Source organism: Daphnia pulex, chromosome 1, assembly GCF_021134715.1.
Source record: "Daphnia pulex isolate KAP4 chromosome 1, ASM2113471v1".
NCBI classification, from domain to species: domain Eukaryota; kingdom Metazoa; phylum Arthropoda; class Branchiopoda; order Diplostraca; family Daphniidae; genus Daphnia; species Daphnia pulex.
Window position 1 is genome coordinate 5,232,225 of NC_060017.1, and position 23,757 is coordinate 5,255,981.

The 23,757-nt window shown below is 41.2% G+C and overlaps 1 protein-coding gene and 2 long non-coding RNA genes across 22 annotated transcripts; all 3 read right to left on the reverse strand.

Annotated features, from left to right (window-relative positions):
- Positions 1-2,209: 2,209 nt before the first annotated feature.
- LOC124188315 lies at positions 2,210-6,458 on the reverse strand. 20 transcript variants are annotated; one of them, XR_006872294.1, is made up of 9 exons: positions 5,642-5,790; positions 5,405-5,556; positions 4,973-5,156; positions 4,382-4,659; positions 3,485-4,315; positions 3,262-3,418; positions 3,146-3,162; positions 2,905-3,079; positions 2,301-2,830 (listed from the first exon to the last, which is right to left on the reverse strand). It is a non-coding gene; the product is annotated as an uncharacterized LOC124188315 (long non-coding RNA). The 20 variants fall into 20 exon arrangements; XR_006872296.1 differs by having other exon boundaries at positions 3,146-3,185; XR_006872318.1 differs by having other exon boundaries at positions 2,303-2,462; positions 3,017-3,079.
- A 771-nt stretch (positions 6,459-7,229) lies between these two features.
- On the reverse strand, positions 7,230-10,031 carry LOC124202552 (eEF1A lysine and N-terminal methyltransferase-like). Its single transcript, XM_046598940.1, has 10 exons — positions 9,821-10,031; positions 9,626-9,748; positions 9,341-9,557; positions 9,184-9,283; positions 8,698-9,112; positions 8,449-8,635; positions 8,174-8,363; positions 7,816-8,112; positions 7,613-7,747; positions 7,230-7,548 (listed from the first exon to the last, which is right to left on the reverse strand). The coding sequence occupies exons 1-10, from the start codon at positions 9,910-9,912 to the stop codon at positions 7,358-7,360; spliced, it is 1,947 nt and encodes a 648-aa protein (XP_046454896.1). The 5' UTR covers positions 9,913-10,031; the 3' UTR covers positions 7,230-7,357.
- Positions 10,032-15,065: 5,034 nt separating this feature from the next.
- On the reverse strand, positions 15,066-21,965 carry LOC124188971. Its single transcript, XR_006872552.1, has 2 exons — positions 21,753-21,965; positions 15,066-15,543 (listed from the first exon to the last, which is right to left on the reverse strand). It is a non-coding gene; the product is annotated as an uncharacterized LOC124188971 (long non-coding RNA).
- Between the last annotated feature and the right edge of the window lie 1,792 nt (positions 21,966-23,757).

The following is a 23,757-nucleotide window of genomic DNA, read 5'->3' on the forward strand; positions in this document are numbered from 1 at the left end:
AGGCAGGGGCAGCATACATAGACGTGTAGAATTCCGGTGCCTTAGTGATGAAGTACTTGGGAGCCTCGGTGTAATAAACTAGTCAGCATACGTTGTTGAAGGCGCCTTCTTTGGTGTAGTACTTGGGGGCTGCGGTGTAGCGTAAGTCGTGGTGTAGTGAACTGGAGCATCAGTGTAGTATTTCTGTTCAACGTAGTACGAAAGAGCAGCTGCTGTGCAGTAAGTCGGGAGAGCGTAATACTTGGACGCCACAGATATGGTTGTGTAGATCGGGGCAGAGTAGTACTTTGCCGCTTCGGTGTAGTAAGCAGCTGGAGCCTCGGTGTAGCAGCTGGAGCCTCGGTGTAGCAGCTGGAGCCTCGGTGTAGCAGCTGGAGCCTCGGTGTAGCAGCTGGAGCCTCGGTGTAGCAGCTGGAGCCTCGGTGTAGCAGCTGGAGCCTCGGTGTAGCAGCTGGAGCCTCGGTGTAGCAGCTGGAGCCTCGGTGTAGCAGCTGGAGCCTCGGTGTAGCAGCTGGAGCCTCGGTGTAGCAGCTGGAGCCTCGGTGTAGCAGCTGGAGCCTCGGTGTAGCAGCTGGAGCCTCGGTGTAGCAGCTGGAGCCTCGGTGTAGCAGCTGGAGCCTCGGTGTAGCAGCTGGAGCCTCGGTGTAGCAGCTGGAGCCTCGGTGTAGCAGCTGGAGCCTCGGTGTAGCAGCTGGAGCCTCGGTGTAGCAGCTGGAGCCTCGGTGTAGCAGCTGGAGCCTCGGTGTAGCAGCTGGAGCCTCGGTGTAGCAGCTGGAGCCTCGGTGTAGCAGCTGGAGCCTCGGTGTAGCAGCTGGAGCCTCGGTGTAGCAGCTGGAGCCTCGGTGTAGCAGCTGGAGCCTCGGTGTAGCAGCTGGAGCCTCGGTGTAGCAGCTGGGAACAGAGTAGTATTTAGGAAAATCGGTGCAATAAATAGATGAGAACAGAGTAATACTTAGGAGCCTCGGTGTAGTAGGATAGGGCAGCATGCGTAGTCATCCTCCGTCGCCTTGGTGGTGTAGTAACTCCGGGCAGAGTAATACTTCAGGGCGTCAGTGTAGTGGCTCGGGGCAGCGTAAGTTGTGCTATTAAAGTCCGGTGCTTTAGTGGTGTAGTACTTGAAGACCTCGGTGCAGTAACTGGCCGTTGCGTAAGTTGCTTTTGGGTAGTATGGCGGCGGAGTTGCGGTTTGGTATTCGCCATACCAAGAAGACATCGGTACACCAGTGGTCGACACAGCCATCAATGATTCAACACACAACAGCAGCACTACGCCATAGTTTGCTAGGCAATTACAAATTTGACTTAGATATTACATAATAACAGGCATACATAAACAAAAAGAAGGATTGATACCAAACTCTATGTAAATGACAGAATATTTACCCATGGATGCGAACTGACAGATAGAGCGCTGCAGTTGTTGCCGTGTCGGAGATGCTCCCTCGACTGACTTACCTTCGCCTTTTCTCTCTCGTTTTATACGATTTTTTGATCACCCCCTCCTCTTAAGCCTTGCGGCTATTGTAGCAGCTTGAAAATGATGAAACACGTCCCGTTCTCACCCAACCTCTACACCACTGCATGACACGTTTTATGTAATGATCTCCGTGACCTTCGAATGTCCCTTTGCAGGTTGAAGTTTCTAGGGATGGGTCTACAACAACCAATATCAAAATGAAAATGGTTATCTAACACATCCCGTTCTCACCCAACCTCTTTTTGACAAGTTTTACGTGCCTTTCCTTTTGCAGGTTGTTGTTGCTGGGGATGGGTCTACAACAACCAATATCAAAATGAAAATGGTTATCTAACACATCCCGTTCTCACCCAACCTCTTTTTGACAAGTTTTACGTGCCTTTCCTTTTGCAGGTTGTTGTTGCTGGGGATGGGTCTACAACAACCAATATCAAAATGAAAATGGTTATCTAACACATCCCGTTCTCACCCAACCTCTTTTTGACAAGTTTTACGTGCCTTTCCTTTTGCAGGTTGTTGTTGCTGGGGATGGGTCTACAACAACCAATATCAAAATGAATACCAAATGGTTATGTAACACATCCCGTTCTCACCCAACCTCTACACCACTGCATGACAAGTTTTATGCGCCTTTCCTTTTGCAGGTTTACGTTGCTGGGGATTGGAATGGGTCTACAACAACCAATATAAAAATTAATACCAAATGATTATGGCTTAAAACTCACTTTACACCAATTGAAATTAACAATGGCTCCTAAACTTTTCAGAAAGGTTTTCTACCTAATTAGACTTCATCATCTTGAATTATTACCACAGTAATTAAAAGAAACATTGCTGGTTGAAATAATTACCTTGCAAATAGAAATTCCTTGGTTTTGGATGGTTTTGGAAGACAGCTTGCAAATTTGCAATATGGATTGGGCCATTTTATCTGTTGGTCACGAGCACTCTGCAAATCAGTGCCCACAAAAACTTCAAAAGTTGCCTGAAAATATTTAGTCAAGAATGCAAGATCATTAGCTAAATGTTATATTATCTCTTTATTAAATAGAGTTTAACCGTCGAAAGTTTAGCCAAGCCACCTTTAAGAATCAAGGCCAATAATATCGATGATGTGCAACAGGCACAATTTCTTTAAAAAATCACATTCACTAATCTTGTAAAGATCTAGCCAAATTCTCTTAGCTAGCCTCTAATTAATTTAGCGTTCAACTAAAGATTATACAAAGCAATACAAACCGGGACGAGCCATAGTACGGGTAATGCTGTAACATTGTAGCTTTATGATAATTTTTTTTATGTATAAAATGCAATTTGTGTTAAAATCTCGAATAAAGCACATCCGAGTTCGACCTGACAAATCACGAAATGAAACCTGAATGTCTATGATTAAAATTATCACTCCACTTCACAGCACACCTTCTTACCATTATTGGTGCTGTTTTTCTAACAATTGGTTAGCGACCGCGATCGACAGATTGGATGTTCCTCACCAAATCTTTAAAAATCAGACAGTAGAAAAGAAAAATACCATATCACCTTCTTATTTTCCACCAGTGACATCTATTTCTGCGACCCCATATTCCCATGGTTATTTTTTACCTGAAAACCATTAACGATTTAGTACGTGGCATGGTATCAGTTAACCCGAATAAATTTCTCTTGGACCTCTTATTAGGGCTTCCCTGATAGATAATTTAAAAGCAGTCTACAATCAACACGAGCAAACAAGACAAAATATTTTGAGAGTAGCTGCAGAACTTAACCACAGGAGTTTGACTCACGTTTTTTTTTTAGCTGTGATGTCCTCTGCTTCTTCGACGATTTCCGAATCCGTTAGCTTCATCTGACTGAAGAAGATTTAGACGCTCAGTTCTTCAAAGAGCACTTCCATTTTGGCAATGCTCGACGTCATACAGCGTACCAGTATGGAAAACTGTTCTACCATAACCAACAATGATATTAGCGATTCGACATTCAACTAAGAATGAATTTAGCGGTACCCACCCCGCTATTTACATCGTCGTTCTTTGCTTCTCCGTTCTTTTCTTCTTCTTGATCAAGACGTTGCTGGTCTTGATTATCGCGTGCATGGTGGAGACGATCAACACACACAACACAGCTTCTGTCAAACCAAGAACACGAATCATTAGCAGTTGACAAGACGGGTACCATTCAGAAATATCTACCTTGGCGGCGCTATAAACACTCGAGTCTGCTGATTCAAGAGAATCAGTTTTTGAGCAATAGTACTAACTAAGAGTTTGTATCGGACGGTCTGTTTAATAAACAACGTTACATAAATATACTTGTTAATCAAGTTGTTACCTATTTATATTTAATTAATTAATAACAATTTATAAAATGAAAACATTATATGTTTTTTTATACTTGTTTTATTTATTAAACAAACCGTCCGGTACAAACTGCAGCCAGTCAAGCAGGAGAAGACACTGCCCAACTGACTCTACCAGGGAGGATTACCCGGCCGTGGTTAAGAGAAACCGGAAAAAGAGCGAAGAGAGCTGAGGAGCAGTTATTATGAAATCAATGCATCATATTAGTAGGCTTCCGGCTTAGACTCATGACCCTCCAACAGATTTCATCGAATCATGCGCCTTGCAAGTCCCCGTTCGATCAAACATCTCCCTTCCTCCTGGTAGTCGCAGCGAGTGAGTGACCACCGGCGGGCGTTGGTTAGTGGTTATTTAGGGAAACGGGGCCACTGAAGAAGGGAGCCCAGATATGCACTTTTAATTTATAAACATTATTAATTGATCAATCTTGAATTTCAGCAACGTCTTCTTAGTTTCAACAGTTCGGCGGCAAACGAATCAACTGTAATGAAAACGGAGATATTAGCTTAAAGTCAATAATTAAATGAGACTGTACATCAAGCATTACCTCAATGGCGGTACAGGTGGCAAGCGACGACAGATCGACAAAATGCTGCCGATAAAATAAGCCCAACAGCCATCAGGCAACATCGACTATTTTCCACAACAGATCACCACTGCATGGACACATGCATAGGAAAATGACACATTAAAGTATGGTGTTCAACTGCAAGTCTGCACAAGCTCCATTTCAGCGCATCTCTCAACTGGAAAATGACTGCAAAACCACTGTACCCCAAACAGCAACACCATAAACAGCTCAACAATAAAACTGACCACGGTGATCTACAAAGCAAAAGAACAATACAAATTTGAAATGTAAAATAGATACCAAAAATGATTTACTTGAAATGTACACTAGACTAGAGAAAAAAGAAATCAAGAAGATTATCAAAGATCATCAAGATTTCATTTCACCTTTTTAAAAAGCAAGGGAATTTCTGTCATGTTTCATCAACAAAAGTTTACAATTCTTTACAAGTACGTACTTTCCACAAAAGCACTTATTTAGAAGCACAAACTAAGATGTCACTTTTCTTCGACATCAAGAACTAAATGCTAACCTACTTTGACACCTGGTGGACACAATTTTACACACCTACGACAAGTGACAGATTTCTTACGATAAACGAACGACTGAACGGTCCAAAGTTAAATGAACGAACGACACCAACACCGCAGTCTGCATGCAACAGCTCACCACACTGTTTACTAGCTGGCTGCACAAAATTCATGTACACATTGGACTGCAACTCAGACCTCAAGAGGCTGCTAATCCTACTCTGGGGAAAGAAAAAAAACTCAATTTCTATCAGAAAACAAAGTGGTGTGTAACATAAGAAAATAACAGAAGCATAGTTAAACTAAGCAATCTCTAAGAATTATTTTTACAAACTTTAAAAAAGAATCAACAGTTGGCAAGCTTTTAAAACAGTCTTAACTGAAAAGTCAACAGATAAAAAGCAAAGAGCTAGTCATCAACAAATTAAATGTGTAGCCTTACTGTAAAAAAGTTGATCAACTCAATTACTTTAAATTGTTCGGAAGTGTTTCTGAATCTGACAAAGCTACAAACGCTACAGGTAGCAAGCCTGCAAGAAGAACCCCTTTCGCCAGCTGGCTGCAACAAATTGCACAGCACAGCGCATTGGACTGCAATGAAGAAGCTCAGACTTCACCACACTGTTAATTGAAAAATAAAAACTTGATTATTATCAGAAACAAGGTCATCAAATAAATAAATGTGTAACTTTAGGGTTAGACTAACATGATAACTTTTACTGTTGTGGAGTATTTCTACATGAGACGAAACGCACAGCCGGGGCTTGCAGCAAGAGACATTTTGGGAAAATATACAGCTGTTTCAGGCCACATTATCAGATGGATTTGCCAAGTATAAATTTTAGGCTATGTTATGTGTAAATGCACCAACACAAAATAATTACATTTAATAGCCTTAAAGAATACAAGTAGTAGTCACCATTTTTATGACGAGTAATGTCAGGGAAAATAAGTTGAGTTGACTTAGGTCGCCGAGGCCGCCGAGGCTGTCAGACTGTCAGCAGCCATCTTGAAAGTAACGCGCAAAGCGCAACATTGCCATTTTCGGTTTTGCAATTAAAACGTCCGCATCCCTGCTAAGAGCCAATCAGCCAAAGCGGCAAAAGTTAGACTGGGAAGTGTGAATTTAAAATGTTCACTGTTCAGCATTATAACCGGCTGGGCTTAACGACTAATTTAAAAATAAAATTGTGTTAGAATCTTGAATAAAGAAAAAACCCGTTCAAGACCTGAGATGGACTGACAAGTCTATAGAATCTCTATGATTAACAAAACACTTCAGCACACCTTCTTATCTTTATTAATGCTCCGGTTCCGGAAGACTGTATTTTTCTTTTAATGTTTACTCTTTATACAAAAAAAAAAAAGAATCACAAACCAATAGACAGGTTAAAAGATAACTTGTTTGGGATTTAGGTTTTAGACTTTCTTTATCGTCACGCAGCTAAAATTCGACCGGACTAGTGTTCAAAAAAGGGTTGCTGACAGTAGAACTCCAAGGAGAAGAACTCCACCGACAATAGAACTCCAAAATTTTTAACATAATTCTTAAAAATTTCTTTTTATGCGACAGTAGAAATCTATTGTCGCGTAGGGGAGTTCTACTGTCGGGCACTGGAGTTCTATTGTCGGGTATTTTTAATAATATTTAAAAAAGGATTTCTTATGTCTTTGGAGTTCTACTGTCGTTGGAGTTCTACTGTCGCATACAAAGAAATTTTTAAAAATTATTTTAAACATTGGGGTTCTATTGTCGGTGGAGTTCTTCGGTCGCCATACCGTGAACAATCACAATGTATCCAAATAAAGGAACGTGTGGTAGGGAACGTACCGGCGAGTCATCAGAGACCAGGTTGCGATCTTTTTGGTATCGACATGCCGTGTAATTAATTTAATTTAAACTTACCTAGGCAACTACTATTTAAGAATGACACTTGAAACCTTGGTGATGTCGCCAATTAAATCCAGCAGTCCATGAAAGCCGTTATTAAGAAGTTTCGCTTTCCTTGCCCGCAGCACACAACATTAAATTTTTGAATTCTAGTGATATTATAGATCTTAAAAAACATTACTGATTTGCATTAAAAATATTACATATACTGGTACCGAAAATATCGGACTGCAGTTAACACTGTACACTGCACTTAACGCATTCCGTTTTTTAGCTACTTGTATAACTTGAACAGTCTTTGTCGTCTCCGTTTTACTAGATCCTCAAGCTGGATCTTATTTAATTTGATAGGAAAGCATTCGAGACTCGTAATTTGAGGACGTTTAAAAATGACAAATAATAGTTAACAACAAATTATTTTATTATTATATAGAACCACTTTCCTGTTCATTTCTGTTACACTTCTCCAACACACAATGTTAGGCAGCAACACCATCTGAAAGTCCCTTTCTTTATACAATCCCCAAAAATTCATTTCTTTGACGACTTTCTTCCGCCACTTGCCTTGGATAGAGACGGAGAAGAAGGGTGACATGTGATAATTTCATTTACCTCGCCTTTGATTTTTTTAATTTGCACTGAGGCGAAAGATTCACGGAGCATCTCTGTGACACCATTACGTCTCGCTTCGTCTCGGCAAACCAAATTCATAAAGAAGATTCCTGTGAAAAGTATTTATAGAGAATCATGAAATCAAATAGAAACAATAATGATCGATGCTCTTACCTTGAGGATTCAGACACTGTTTAACAGATTGAATAAAATTAGGTTCCAAAAAACTTGGAGGGGGGCAGCTGATCTCCAAGCTGCGGTCTTTACAATCAACATCGAGCATGATACAACCATAGCGTTCCCTTGATTCTGTTCGGAAACAGTACATATTGTGTTTTAAAATATCTAGATTGTACATGTGTGTAGATTTTGCTTACCTGAAGCCGCTGCGTCTTGAACAAAAGACAAACCATCGGCAATATGAGGCCTAAGATTTTCACTGGGTTTGAATCCAAAATATTTTCGGGCTAAATCTACCATAGTTGGATCGATCTCAACGCCGTCAACTTTAAATTGTGGGTACGCTTGATGCAAGTACGTGCACAATGCTCCGCCACCAAGACCAAGGACTAGGATGCTTTTTAGCCCATGATTTGTCATGTCAAGATTTTGACGTAATTCTTCTACCATGACGAGATGATGCTGACAAGCTAAATACTTCAGATCAACCTTTCCTAGTTGAAAAAAAAAAATTATTACTTGAATCATTTGCTGAAACTATTCTAGGACGCTTACCATTCTTCATTCGAGCTTCAGACTGAATGACATTGGGGTTTGAAAGAAAAATGAGCCGACGTAAAATTACTGGTTTTCCGTCATCTTCTTCCTCGACTTCTTCCACGACATATTCACCCGTTGAATCGCTCACTCCTCTGTGAATCTCTTTCCGCTGATTAACTTGAGCACCCAGAGACAGGAACGGGATCTACAAGAATTGCCAAACAAAACTACGTGAGTGAATAAGCATGTTTCTTTTGCATCGAGAATTCAAGAGTTGGTCAAAAACAAACCTGAGTATTGGGTGGTAATCCTTGGGGTTGTAAACTGGACACAATGCCAGCCAATTCGGTTTGCACGCAATCCAGACTAGCGAATTGGTGATCGCGGCCTAAATGGATTACAAGTAATCGCTGGAATTTGGCATTGTCAGCAAGTTGCCGCCGTCCTTCGTTTGAACCAAACAGCCAATCTGTCTCTCTGAGTAAAGATAATAAGGTTACTGATCAAATAGTCTGTTAAAGAACTTGAAAAGCTCTTACCTTCCTTGCGGAACGACAAACGCAGCAAACTTTTGATTCGATTTACATGGGCGATCCACGATGAAAAGCGTATATTTTGGGGTTTTCTTGGTCGACTTGGGGTCCATTAATTCAATGAAAACATCTTGCGAGGCTTTCTCGTCATGACTGATTTGATGGCACAATGTAGCGAAATGTTGAACGGATTGAACTCGTTCCTTTAACTGACCCACACTTGATAATCTCTCTATGTTTTTTTCATCGGGACAAAATTCGAGCAACGGCGTCATGCGTTCCATTTTTTTGAATTTAGTGCACACAACAGTGAACACGGGAAACGGAAAACGACCGCTACCTGATGTTTTCTTTTGTTTTAAATCAGTGGGATCTTCCTGACTTTCAGCTTCTTCACACCGGCATATACGAATCATCCATCCTGTAGCAACGAAAAATTTTATGTAAAATATGGTGATGAGTGGTGATGAGTAACCTCCGAAACAAAATCACCTAAATTGTGAAAGTATGCAATGAGACAGTGAAGAATGTGTTCTTGGAGCAACGAGATACAGACATATCTTCCTCCAACTTTAAGTATTCTATCAATTTCCTGAAATAAACCCACACTAAATAATTGCTTTCATTGTATCAGATTCAATAAATATACCTTAAACATGTTTTCAGCTCTTTCTCTAGATTCTTGGTCAGTATCAGACATAAGGGCATCTAACGTTCCTTTATCCAAGAAACATGTGAATGTTTCAGCATCAAAGCTCATTTGAAGCAAATCCATAGCTACAAATTTCATCAAAGGATGAGTTTTTTCATATTGCTTGATCATTTGTTCAATTACAGTTTCACTAATATCAACATTTGTCATGGAGCTGCAACATCAAAATCAGTTGGGTTAGGACACACATATTTTGTAAACAACGCTGTAAATTTGTCTTACGTAAACCCGGCATTGTACAAGTCAGCACTAAGTGTTGAATTTCCACATCCTCCTACAAGAATGTTATCTCGTGGGTTGATGTATTTATGAAGCACACCATAAAGTTGGTTATATGTGCCATACCTGGGGAAGTAAAAATACTGTGAGAATACAAAACAAAAACAATGAAATGCAGGTTATGTAAATATACTATACCACTCGAAAGCTTTTTTCCCTCTTGTTTTGAAAAATTTGTCCCAGTAATCTTGCTGACTAAATTCGGAACTAGATTTTGGTAATAGATTCATTGCTGTCTTTAGGTTTTTCAAATTACTTTAATATAGTTTGAGCGATCATGCACGTGTCTTTAAATTCATTAGCAGACGACGTGAAGAAGCTGTCAAGATAAGTAGTTAACGGTGGTTAACTGCCAAGTCTAAATGGATAATTTCAAGTTAACTTGATGTTTATATACCTGTTAACTAATAAATGAATTGAAATTTGCAAATAAAAAAAGGAAAAATTACTTTGTTTCACATTTTTGTCCGGGTGGAAAAATGAATAAAGCTACATTTTCTTACCACAAGATGGCGCGTTTGTTCCCTGAGTTTGGAGGGAAAAACAAAAACAAAATACTAAAAATAGCTCGTCGGAAAAAAGGGTTCATCGCTGACGACTAAGAGGAGAAAAAAATCTTGATGGGAAAACTATTACGAGCTATAAATCAATTACAAAAAAAACTCTCGTGTTAACCCATGACAAATTGCCGAGAGAATTTCTTTCCAGACACAATCAAATGTGTTCTAGTCGTGAACTTAGCCATTCCATCAGTTCCAGACATGATGCAGTGCTGTGAAAACGTGCCAGAAAAATAATAACGAAATAAAAATATAATATAATAATAAATTAAATAAAAAAATACTGTCTAGTCATGTTGGACACTGAAAAACTGAACCGGAACTTCGAACGAAAAATCATTGAACCATTCAAGGAGCCTGTGGAAGAAGAAAAGTTTGTCTGAAGAAAAAAAAGTGTTCATGGATATCGTCGGATCACTCTGGAATGCCAAGATAAATGATGATAAAGTAAAAAATAAAATCAAAAAATTTGAAAGAACATTTGCGAGCAGAGATTTGGTCTGCACACGCTTTTGTCGGACGATTTAGTTTCTTTTTATTATTATTATTATTAAATTGTGTAGTTTCTCGTTGGACGGACGTCAATTTCACATTCGGGTTATAAATTTGAGTGAAAAAAGGTTTTTTTAAAAAACCAGTTTTTGAGAAGGAGAAAAAAAAAACTGAGGAATGACGCATAAATTAGCACTTTCCAATCTCGTTGGCTATTGTATAACAGCGGTCGGCCCTACACACTTATTACACCATGTATTGTGTGTGTGTGTGCGTCTTTTTTTCTTCCCTTCTCTCTTCATTGCGCCTGTGTCTACACCAGACGGAAATAAAAATTCCGGCGAAAAAAGCAGCTCGACCGTTGTGGAAGAGTTGGAATGAAAACAAGAAGGGATACGTCTAAAAGGGAAAAAAAAGAAGAAGAAGAAGGGCCTTGGACGCGCGTGATGGACCCGTCGTTAAATTCGGTGGGGAATTCTCGTAAAATGTGTCATTGTGTGTGTGTCTGAGGAGGAGCCTTGTGCAGGTGGTGATGGCCGAGAGAAGTAAGGAAAGAAGAAGAAAAAAGACGAGCTGAGTCACCATCGTCAGCAGCAGCAGCAGGAGCGTCTACCACTTATCTGTTCATTATATTGCAGCTGCAACCGTGTTCATTGACAATAACGATAATAAGGCGCAGTGCAACAACACACAGAGCGTTTCACTCTGACAAAATGATGACGTTGATTACGTCTCGCCTATACCACCGAGTGATTGAATGCGCCTTGTGAGCAGCCAACAACCCAGAAAGATAGAAAAGAAAAAAGAAATAAAAAGATATCGGCTAAAGGAAAGAAAAAAGAAAACGGTCAATCAATTCAATCGATAGTAAATAGTCCATTACTATATTACATTTCATTAAACGAATCTCCTCTTTATTTTATTTTCTTTTGGGAGGCTCTCGAGGTTAAGTTTCTTTTGGTATTATTATTCCTGTATGTGTTGTATAAGCTCTTTTTTCTTTAATAGAAACAACCACACACCTGCTGGATTGCGTACAGCTTATAAGATAAGACCCTTACCTTATTCCTGCGTTTCGGTCGACCAACGGTACTTATCAATGTCGACGATCTCGGGGGTTGATATATACAAGAGGAAGAATATCCCAAATTCCCGAGGAACAATAACACGACAAGCCAAGAGAGAAGAAGAAACAAAAATCTTTCCTGGGACCTTTTTTCTTCTTCTTCTTTTTTCAATAATGTCCTTATGCTTGTATATACCTGGGTCCGGTCCAGATTTACGACTTACCGTGTCGTTGTTGCTGTTACGCACACCTGGGCTCATCATGGCTAGTAGCAGTCAGGGCTGAAGAGAAAGGTAGGAATTGAATATACACAGAGAGTGAGGGAGAGAGAAAGAGTATAGACATAAATATACGCGTGCATATAGGATCTAATATATAAAAGGAGCTATAGAACTGCCACCGATGCCAACGTGAGATAATTCTTCTTCAATAATCTCGCCACAGCCATCTCGCTAGCAACCAAATAAAATAAGGAACAGAACAGCACGGGGCAGCAACAACTACTCGAAATGAGAGAAGGAAAATAAATAACGCTCGTTCATCAGTATACATACTAACTAGTATATAGTGCCCTATACTTTGAAAGGGGTTAGTTGCTGTGTGCTGGCAATCAAGATGGACCGGCCCACGTCAGCTCATTGACGGCACATAACGAACAGTTCCCAAAAATTGAATTTCTCAAATAAATAAGAAAAACAACATTTTCGAGTTGGATTCGTTATAAGAGTTCAGATGCTGGGAGCAAAACCGGTCACGAAACTGATTTTCCGCGGGTTTTTATTTGAATCGTTCCTTTTTTTGTATGTTTTTCCTTCCTTTCCCCGGTATTAGAGTTTTTAAAAAACTAATGAAAAATATGAAAGACGTCCGCGTTGACTTTTTTATTTGTTGGTTTTCCCTCTCACTCTCTCTGGCTGGCTGGCTCTAGAGATGCGCACATATATACAAGTCTGATCTCTATTGGACTCTTGAAGCCGGCGAGTCGAGTGTCGAGTCAAATAATAATAACCTGAATGGAATGTGCCAGTCGACGATAAGAGAAAAGAGAGTCGCGGGGATCCTACTAGCTAGCTAGTGAGTGAGTGTATGCATGTATGTATATTCCGGCTACTAGCTGCTGCTGGCTGCTGCTGCCACCGCCGCCGCCGCCCGGTTATCACAAACACACGGCGGGAGAGATGTCAGCGCGCACACATGTCACTCTGCGGCGCGTCCCTAATTAAAAATCCAATCTGTGTGCCCAGAGAGAGTCCCTAGCTCTCTGTGTGTGTAAAACATTTCGTGGGGCCAACTCGGAATGATTGCAGCAGCAGCAGCAGCAGCAGCGGGAGCTAATGATATCCCAGTCGACGACGTAGGGATTTTCCAATCATCATTCGATGGGAGGGACCGAGGTTTTTTGGCTGGATGGCCTAGTTGTTTGCTATAAATCTATCGGCGATGATGATGATCCTTTGCTGCTGGCTCAGACACAAGGGCAAACACTAAAGTCGCAATAGGGAAACGAAGTGGCTGGCGCGAAAAAGACCCGGAATGGCGCGCGCGTGATGGAATCGACCCGCACAAATTCGCGCCGTGCAGAAAAGAAGAATTTTTCGTTTCGTTTTGCATGTGTCCATAGGAAAATAAATAAATAAAAAAAAAGGGCAAGAATTAATAATAATAAAACAGGAGGAGGTGGTGCTGTGGAAATCCACTCGTCGAATGGCGAATTGTGAGGGGAAAAAAAGCTTTTATTTTATTTTTTTCGTTATATATTGCTCATGGGTTCTCTCCTTGACTGGCGGATCCATTATGCATCCGCATACCATCGGCCTCCTTTGAAAGAAAAAAAGTAAAAAAGTTTCGCCTTCCATTTCGACGACGACGGGATCCCACCCACCGAGAGAGGCACTTAAAGTATGTTTTTCGGCTCTTTAATTCGTGATGGACTTTTTCGCTTTTTTTTTTGTGAACGATCAGGTTGAAATTGATCAATTGTGGATGAGATCCTCCCATGTCTGGTAGAGATATTAGATCGAGACAGGACACAAATCGGACCATGGCAAAAGTGATTTTTTTATATTATTATTTTGCTCTGCTTTTATTCCTCTCTCTCTCGCTAACCTTCCCTTGGTTACAACATCACGCTCACGTAGTACATGTAGACGCTTGTGGTGGTGATCGATCGAGCTCCACTCTGCACATATGACCGACTTGTACACACACAAGGCTCTCTCTCTCTCACTGAACTGTGTGCAAATCTTTTTCGATATCCCAAAAGGCTTGTTTATACAAAGAATCCCATTTCGATCTAATAATGTGACCCGTTCGCCATTTAAAACCATTTTTCAAATTTCCGCGCCATTTCTGGTTCTTGTGTTATTTTTTAAATTTCAAATTGATTGGCTTCGACTGTTTGTGCGATTGGTTTCACGATTGGTTGAAAACGGCGATGAAATGAAAACAGCCGAGAGGTCGCCACAGCAGCAGCTCATGGCCGTCCGTGAGGTAAAACGGAACATTATTTGTCGGCCAGACGAGATGAGTAGGTCGAGTCATCATTGGGGGTGGTGGACGGATCGGGATTGCGTTGTATGTGCAGAGAAGACGCACGACGAGCATAGAAATTGCAACAGCAGCATCAGGAGGAGGAGGAGGAGCAGAGGGATAGGGGATATTTGAGGAGTTTATTGCTCCTTTGTGGAGGAGTTGCGGGATAAAGAGGGTGGACTACGGGAGGAAGAGGAGGCGGGAGGCGGGAGGATGAGCTCAATTCAAAAGAGATGCAATCAAGTCGATACACACACACACACTGCGAGACTATATACAGCGGTGGTGGTGGTGGGATGTCGTGGAGTGGGTGGGCAGGAGAGAGAATAAGGAAAGAGGAAATGGCGTAACATGAAGGTTGATCTATCAAGAGAGCCATTCGACAACAAACGCGTCGACGAGATGCTATATACCCACCGAGAGACTAGTGCGTGAGATAGAGCCAAGCAATCCGGCCCGGAGTCCCCCCACACTCCACCCCACTCGTCCAATAGAATCATAAAAAAAAGGGGGCCAAGGAAGAACAGCACCTTGATAAGAACACAAAACAATTCACTTCAATCATAGCTCCGGAATAGATTCCCCCCCACCCAACACGGCGCAAGCGCATCAGAGATCACCCTCTGCCGACAAGATTCCCCCACCCAAAACGTTTCCAAACTCTAATTGCTGCGCGCGTTATTTGATTGAAAATGTGTCCGCGGATGGAAATTGAACGCGCAGCACTCTTTTTAAAAAAATGTAATCAACGAAACGAGTTATGAGTATTAAGATACTCAGTTGATCAACTAATCTGCCCGGCATATTTAATCTGTCGACACAAAATCCATTTAACGTTGGCCGACTGTACATATCTACCCAGGCGGGTCTGTCTGTCTGTCTGTGCTCACTTTTAGAGCAGCAGATTGTTCTTGCTGCTTCGCCTTGTTTCTTTTCTTCTTCGCCATCAGGCTACTGCTATACTGCTGCTGCTCTAATATCGGTCGGCTCCTGCTGCTGTGTGTTATAAGCTTGTTCCGCCACACTTGCCCGCTCAATCACGCGAGGGAATCTTCTTCTTCTCTCCCCGTCCCGTCCCTTATTCCTGGGTGTAATCCGTTTTCGTGTAATTGCGCGCTGTCATCAGTCGACGACACACGAGCGCGGCAATGGACGAGAGATGATGAGTTGATGATGGCCCAACCGTGCGGATTCCTTTCGCTCCTCCTCCCCTATACCATCAAAAGATTTTCCTTTATTATTTTTCCTGCGCTTCCGTAACGAAGAATTTACAAAAAAACAAAACAACCACAAGCATTTACCAAATCTATTTAGATTGACCCGATATTTTACGCGCCCTCGAATTCTTGTAATACACTTTGTCATTTTAATTTATAGACGGTGCTGTAATCTATATTTGCTAATAAAATATAGAAAAATAAAAGGAATAAGAATGTTTCCATAGACTTTTGTTTTGTTTCCGTGGGGGTAAAAGTTATATAGCGAGGGCCGGCGAAACTTTTATTTGCTTTCCGGGCTGGGGGGGAAGGAGAGTTACAGAGATGTTGGGTGTCTCCAAAATAGCGTTTTATTTTTCTCCATTTTGTTAGTCCCGTTTGAGTTGTTGTCCTTATAGGAGGATGGATGCTTCTGCCCCAAACAGGAGCATCGTCGAGCACCCTGCGGCCACATCAGCTCACGGTCCAGTCTGTCGGTTTAAAAATAACCGTCGGCCTTCGGTAAAATAAAATGAGAAAAAAAAGGAAACTTGTACGCAACAGAAAGAACAGAGAGACGCAACGCGGGATATAGTCGAGCATAATGATGGGAAAAGCGGTAATAGAGCGCCGCCACTGTTTCGAAATATATTTTTCTTCTGTTGTGTGCAACAGCTAAATAAACATTTTTTCTTCTCTCTCTCTCCCCTTTTAACTGGCAACCTTTTCAAAAGACAATAAACAAGTGGAGAGAAGAGTGTAGTATATAGCGTGCTATAGTGCCTTTCAGTTCTATTATATCGTCACTATATAACACAGCCAGCCAGACCAGCAGCAGGCCGTATGGCACATCAACTTGCTCGTTTGTTATACGAGTGCATTACTGGGCTTTTAAATTTGCCGCCCGATATGTGGGAAAGAGATTTGGGAGCTCACCATTAAAGACGACAACATTATCAATTTGGATGCCATTTATACAAAGCGAATGAAGAGGCCGATTGTCGTAGGTTGTAATGTAGACATTAAATAGAGGAAATAAACTGGGGGCCTATTGAAAGTTCCAACATATTTTGCGTGGGAAATTCGAATTGTAAATGCAATCCATGACGTGAGCGGATATTTTTTTATTCGATCCGGATATATAAAAATGGAGCCAACATGACAGAAATACGCCTGAAAATTCCCACGTAAGAAATTTTGTGAAAAAATTTAGTAATTCATGTTACTGGGATATTAATCTAATTAACAAAGTTTATAAAAATAAAAAGTCTCGGGAGGGGTCGACCGTCAGTTTCCCAACGGTTTCACCTCCAGGTTTCAAATTTCAATTGTTTGGTAGTGAGCTACGAGACTATACCTTAAACTGACTTGAAAAATGATATATTTTTGTTAAAAAATAATGTTGAAATACTATTTACGTTTGAAAAGGGAATCGTAAAATTCATTTTGAGATATAATAAAAGGGGACAGTCAATCATAAAATGGAGGATACATAAAAATGGAGCCAATATGGCAGAAATACGCCTGAAAAATCCCACGTCAGAAATTTTGTGCAAAAATTTAGTAATTCAAATTACTGGAAAATTAATCTAATTAACAAAGTTTATAAAAATAAAAAGTCTCGGGAGGGGTCGACCGTCAGTTTCCCAACAGTGTCACCTCCAAGTTTCAAATTTCAATTGTTTGGTAGTGAGCTACGAGACTATACCGATATCAGACTTGAAAAGCCTTTTATCTTTGTTAAAAAATAATGTTGAAATGCTCTTCACGTTTGAAAAGGGAATCGTCAAATTCATTTTGAGATATAATAAAAGGGGACAGTCAATCATATAATGAAAGATACATAAAAATGGAGCCAACATGACAAAAATACGCCTGAAAAATCTCACGTAAGGAATTTTGTGAAAAAAAATAGTAATTTAAGTTACTGGGAAATTAACTAATTAACAAAATTTATAAAAATAAAAAGTCTCGGGAGGGGTCGACCGTCAGTTTCCCAACGGTGTCGCCTCCGAGTTTCACTTGTTTGGTTGTGAGCTACGAGACTATGTTTAATGAAGACTTGAAAAACCTTATATCTTTGTTAAAAAAGTAATGTTGAAATACTTTTCACGTTTGAAAAGGAAATCGTAAGATTAATTTTGAGATACAATAAAAGGGGAACGATTGTAGTCAATCAGTCCATTAAATCATATCGATGAGATATGAAACAAATCGACAAAAGTACTACACGACGTTTAGTCGACGTATAGACGTATAGCAGTGGGAAGTTTTCAGTCAAATCAATTTCCACTTGTTCATTTGTTAGAGTACATTACAGGGGGCTTTTAGATATGCGGGAAAAGAGATTGGGTTGAAAAAGGCCGCCCGGCTCACGATTAGAAACGAAAATATTTTTTTTTTTTTCCTTTTTAAAGGGAAGGAAATAAAAAAAAAAACAATTGAGAGGGGCAAAAAAAAAAGAGACAGATGGATAGGCAGTACATATCAAACAGATAAAAGGCCCGGTAAGAAAAAAGAGAGAGAATGGGAAAAAAAGGCCAATTTGTGAAATGAGATGGTGATGTTGAAGAGGGTCGTCATGTAGCTATAGAAACTCCCTCGCTCTTGGCGGAATGAAGATGCTACATCTACCAAGCAAAGCAGCAGCCTACTATACATCAGACACACACTGCACTGCCACTTGGCAGAATTGGACGACCATCCACTTCGCCATATTTTTCTTTTTTTTCAAAATAAAAATTTAAAAAAAAGGAAGGCTTTGATTCGGTTTCCACAAAGTTATTCCAAGGCGTTAAAGAAACAAGTGCGAAAGATTGTCCGGGGAAAAAACAAAAAAGAAAAGTTGATAAGTTGCCGAACCCTTTTTTGCAGTAGTAGTCGACATTCAACTCATATATTCCGTCTGCAGTGTCTGCAAGAAAAAGAGAGAGAGAGACACACTCTAGGTAATCGAAGAAGAAGAGTTGCCATGGGGGCGAGAAAGAAAAAAGAAGAGCTGCATCTTCAAATGCGCTGGCAAGTTGCGTGTGCAAGTTTTTTTTTTTCTGTTCTGGCGGGAACGCGGGAGAGCAATAGGGAGAGTTGGTACGTTCGTTCGTTGGTTCCAATCAGCCGAAGTAGATCATAATGGCACCCTTATGGCTGCCTATCTCCTTCTTTCTCTTATATCTCTTTCCCTCTTCTTCTTCTTCTTCTTCTTCTCCTACTCGGTCCGTCTCGGGATTGACCTATCCTCGTGATGTTTCCCAGGACGTTGCTATTGCTCCCCCTCCTCATATCCCCGGGAGTTTGACTGCTCCTACCCCGACGACATCTACATCAGTAAATGGAACCCAGGAGCGAAAAATACGAATACAAATAAAAAGAAGAACCCGGCAGTCAATTTCCTATACTTGTTCCGTTCGAAAAAAAGACTCCCAACGTCCTGTTAAATTTGTCAATTAAACAAAATCTTGTTAGCGCATTTGGCCAACAGGTTTTTTATTCCCCAAATTTATTTGCTTTTAAAAAAAAAATGGCGCGAATTTCAATTACGGCCGCCATACGAATATGATGTCATCGTCGTCGGCTAATATTCAGACATTTTCATCGACAGCGGACAAATGAAATGGTGGCCTATTCTTCGAGAGACACACAGCACACACACGACTGGTGATAAATTTCTTCCATATCCCTATACGTCCACAAAAGGGAATTATTATTTTCATTTCATTTTTCTGCCCTTTCGCCCAGAGGCTACCAATATACTTCTTCTTCTTCTTCTTGTCCGTTGATAATAGGAAGAAGAAGGAGCGATAGGAATTCAATTGGATGCCTTCGAAAAAGAGAGAGAAAAAAATGAGTGGGCCGCTGCTGTGTGTGTGTGTGGGGGCCGGCCCGGGCGAGAGAGCTCGCACATTCAATCGACTCGACGAGGCACTTGAGTATTGAATTGATATGATATGATGCAACTACTCTCTTTTTCTATCATCTTTCAACACACACACTCTCCGTCTTTTTTTTCTCCTCCTCCCGCTCCTTTGCCAGCAGACTGCAGGCCAGCAGCTCCCAGCTTGCCATGTGTATACCCTAGTCTATATACTGTAGTGGTAGTAGTAGCACTTTATCCGACAAACACGACCAACAAGGAAAAGATAGAGAGACACTCTGCCGAGAAAAGAGATGGAATTGGATTGAATTTTCATGTCGCCCAGGCGTCCTGTACATCACTGCGTTTCTTTCAAATAATAATATCACACACACACACACACAGAAAAAAGGACGAAAAAAAGAAGAAAATAGGCAAAGAAAAGAAATCGATTGGCTGTTGAGAAATAGAATATACGTGATAAAAGAAATATTTTATATAAATAAGAGCTGTAGGAGCCACTATCTATTATTATTAATACGGAAGAAAAGTAGATATATGTTTTTATCCAAAGAGGGTGCTGATATCTGTTGCCGGACAGCGTTGGAAATAATTGATTTGGCCCAAAAAAAAGTAAAATAAAATAAAGCCTTTAAGTTGGACAAGAGCTCGGATTGAAATCTATTTGTGATGACGATGATCTGTCATTGGGAAAATGTAGCCAACGACACGACTAATTCGTTTACAGTGTCGCGCTCGGACGGCCTGGCTGGAGGATGGTGTGAGCATCAGCAGTCAATCCTCTTTTCTTCTTCTTCAAATGGATGACCCCTCGTTGATAGGGGCAGACAACGAGAGACTCTTCAATCTCCTCTTCTACTACTTCTATACTACAGATAAATATAACGACATGCAGCCTGGTGGACGGTGGCAGCAAGGGCGGCGGCAGCCTCGAAAACTCTCTACCAATGGGACGCGCATGGAGGGAGCAGGGAGCTGTTGGTTAGCGCAAGTTTCACACAAGACCCGACGACGCAAATGGTGATGGACGATACATCTACGATACATTCGGAGAGTCAACGACGTTTGTTGTCCGACAGTAGAACAACAACAAACGGCGGGCCACCAGCACAGCGCACCATCCATCAGCTCCCCCCCCCCCCCCCCTCGCTCTCTCCTTGCTGCTGCTGGGTAGTAGCCTTTATATTTATATATCCCATTGTATATATGTGTTTATCTATATAAATAGAACTCTTTTTAACACTATATACACTGAAAACGAGGTTATCTCTGGGATGGAAACGTCTTCGACAAACGGGAAATTATCGACGTGATACAAACAAAATTCCCGGCTCAATGATGATTTATTGTCCGTACCTGGGCAATGCCAACTTGCCATCAACTTGGTAATCAGATTCTCAAATCTCGACTCAAAGTTAAATCTAGACTAAAGACATACAACACCTATATCTACACGCCTTGTGTACGAAACGGAGGGAATATAAGAAAAATCAGGAGCTCCTTATTCCTCTTTTGTTTCAGGAGCCGTAGGGTAGGAGGTTACATAATGCACGCCGAGAGCGCAAAAAAAGAAGGAAAGTAAAAAAGAGGCTACAACTGGGGATCTAAAACTAGACGAAGAATCCTGTGTGATGTAGTCGCCAGACGTCGCCACTAGATTCGACTCTCATACTCTACATCTCCGTGATGCAGAGTCTAAAGTAGCAGCAGCAAGCACTTTCCTGGCGCTATATCCTATTGCCAATTCAATTAGCTTGTCGTATATATGTATGATAGGAGCCGCTCCTTGTGTGTGTATGTGGGAGCCCCCTCATACCCTTCTTATCTCCTTATATCGCCTCCCTCTGCTATAGAGCGCCGTAGAGTAGTTGTAGGTCCCCTCATCCATCCATCCGTCCATCCATCCGCCCCGCATTTCTTTTCCCACGGAAGTACGTCTAGATAGAGTCGCTTTACTTCTGGCATCATCGCCGCATCAGCTTTTCCATCAACTGAATCAACTCCGCCAATCAATTTCCCATATCCATTCCCCCCTCCTGTACCCAGCAATCCTTCTTTGTGTTTCTTATCCCCCCCCCTTTTTTGGTTGTTGCAAAAATGTTGTCAAGGATTTCAAAGCAATAAAATAAACAGCAACAACGGAATTTGACCATTTCCGTCCATGTTGGACAACCGGAAGGCAAAAGTTTGAACTGCAGATTCCGTGAATCAATACCACAACAACATTAACTACATCTACAACCCTTATATAGGATCGACATTTTCAAGTGATGTTCAGTTATACTGGGAAAAACATTTCAATCCCTTTCGACAAAATTCACCTGAACAAATTGACTTGGAGGTTTGAACTTACCGAATATAAAATAAGCGAAATTGATCCAGGAACTGTGATTGGCCACAAAATTATCTTTCACTACAATTTGGCACTTTAGTTTAAACACGGACAACACCTTGCAGAGAAATAAACTTGAGACACCTGAACACGAGGCAAACTGCCAACTGATACTGAAAACTGCCACAATTTTTGGTTACGTAATGATAGAACAAAAGAAAAGAGGAAGGGCCAGGAAAGGTCGACCCAGAGGGGAATGGGATTGGAAACGAAAAAAACCTTTTGGTAGGAAAACCTGCCGGAGGTGCAACGACCATATTGACATTTACACGGAATCGGAGGAGGAGGAGGGGAGACATCGTGAAATTTAATTCGCGTCATTGGAGGGAAACGAGGGGCGTTTAATGTGGAATTGTATAGTTGAATGGATAAGAGAGAATACAGACAAACAAGGAGGTCAAGGGATGTACATATATACGCATCCCTCCCTCCACCTTTTGATGGCCTTCATTAAGTTAGATTGAGCTCCTTCCTCTTAATACGATATCCGTCGGTTGGCGCATATCAAACGGGAGCGGACAGACTCCTCTCGTCTGCTCCCGTCCGAGCTATTACAGCCATCAGCGCAATTCAATCGCATTCCTCGGCTGCTTCGCATACCCCTTGCACATCTACAACAAGACACACAGGGGGCAAGGGGGAGAGACACGCAATTTCGGCCAATAAGTTGAAAACGTGCGTGTACACAAGAGGCGGGAGATTATATTGCCAGACAAGTCAGCAGCCAGCACAACAGTCCATTTTTATTTTTACTTGTTTTGTTGTTGTTGTTCATCTTGTCCCCAGTGGACAGACTTAATTCCCCCGGCATCCAATTAAAATATATTTACCAGAAATGAAAATAGAAAAAAAAGCGGAAGGATTTTTAAAAAATAAAAATAAAAGAGAATCGGAGACCAGCTGTGCTCTTCCGAGTTGCTAACCGGGTTCCACTTATAAGTGAACTATAAAAAGCATTCCATCTTCTTTTTTCTTTTCTTTTTTTCGTTTCTTTTGGGACTCGGCGACGGAAAATATCGTGACGATAAACCTGTCGTTCACCGGCATTCATTCGATTCTTCTTTTTGGAGCTTCTCTCTTAAGCTTTTGATATCTTACAAATGGCATTTCCTGTTTCTCCCCATTTCCGATTCTAAACCACAACACCCCCTCTCCAAAAAGTTAGGTCAATATCGAAATGACCAGAGCCATTTATTACACACAATTTCCTTGTGCCAACGGTTAGATTGTCCCCCGATAAGAAAAAAAAAACCAACTAAAAAAAGGAAAAGTAGAAGAAGATGATGTCATCATCACCGACAGACAAGTGGCTGCGCCTCATTCCGACGTGCTTCGCTTGACATTATTCATTAATGACAGCTTCTTCTTCTAAGAGTGTCGTCTTTCTGGCTAGGTTCTATCTTATTGTTTCCTATACCGATGTATAGAAAAGAGTCACTCGTTAAAAACACAAGGGGATCCCACAGCCCCACACAGTCTAACACAAAAGGACCTATACCTCGTTAGTGACTGGTGTGGCGTGAATCCATCAGTCCCGACACCAACGCCATTTTTTGGTATATCTCCTAAATATTAGAAGATTCTATAAAATAAAAATAAAAAAATTCCGGAAATGTTTTTACTAAAAATAGAAAATCCCAACAAGAGTTCGTCGTGTATAGCAAAGAGGATCAAAAGTGTAACACACGAAATCTAAAAAAAAAGAATTCGTGAAAATAAAAAGGGCGAAAGTGACGTCTCGTTTTTTTTCGGGAGAGGGGTCGGGTACATAGTCGGATATAGTGAAGATCCGGTTTCCTCTCACTCGGCAAAGTGGATGTGAATAAATGTTGAAAGTGGAAGAGTGCATCTCTCTCTCTCCCGACGACGACGACCCTCTTTACTCCCATCAGCTGGGCTTGGCCGGGGCCCGGGCCGGGAGCTAAAGCAGTTGGCGCTTTCGGTGCTGTGTCTAGTCCGTCCGTCT

Bases quoted from the DNA above. Each gene is read 5' to 3' on its own strand.
- LOC124202552 (XM_046598940.1), bottom strand. From the start codon at position 9,912: ATGAATCTATTACCAAAATCTAGTTCCGAATTTAGTCAGCAAGATTAC. The intron at 9,558-9,625 runs GTAAGACAAATT...TTGATGTTGCAG, and splicing joins TTGTACAATGCCGGGTTTAC to CTCCATGACAAATGTTGATA. The intron at 7,549-7,612 runs GTAAGAGCATCG...TACTTTTCACAG, and splicing joins ACAGTGTCTGAATCCTCAAG to GAATCTTCTTTATGAATTTG.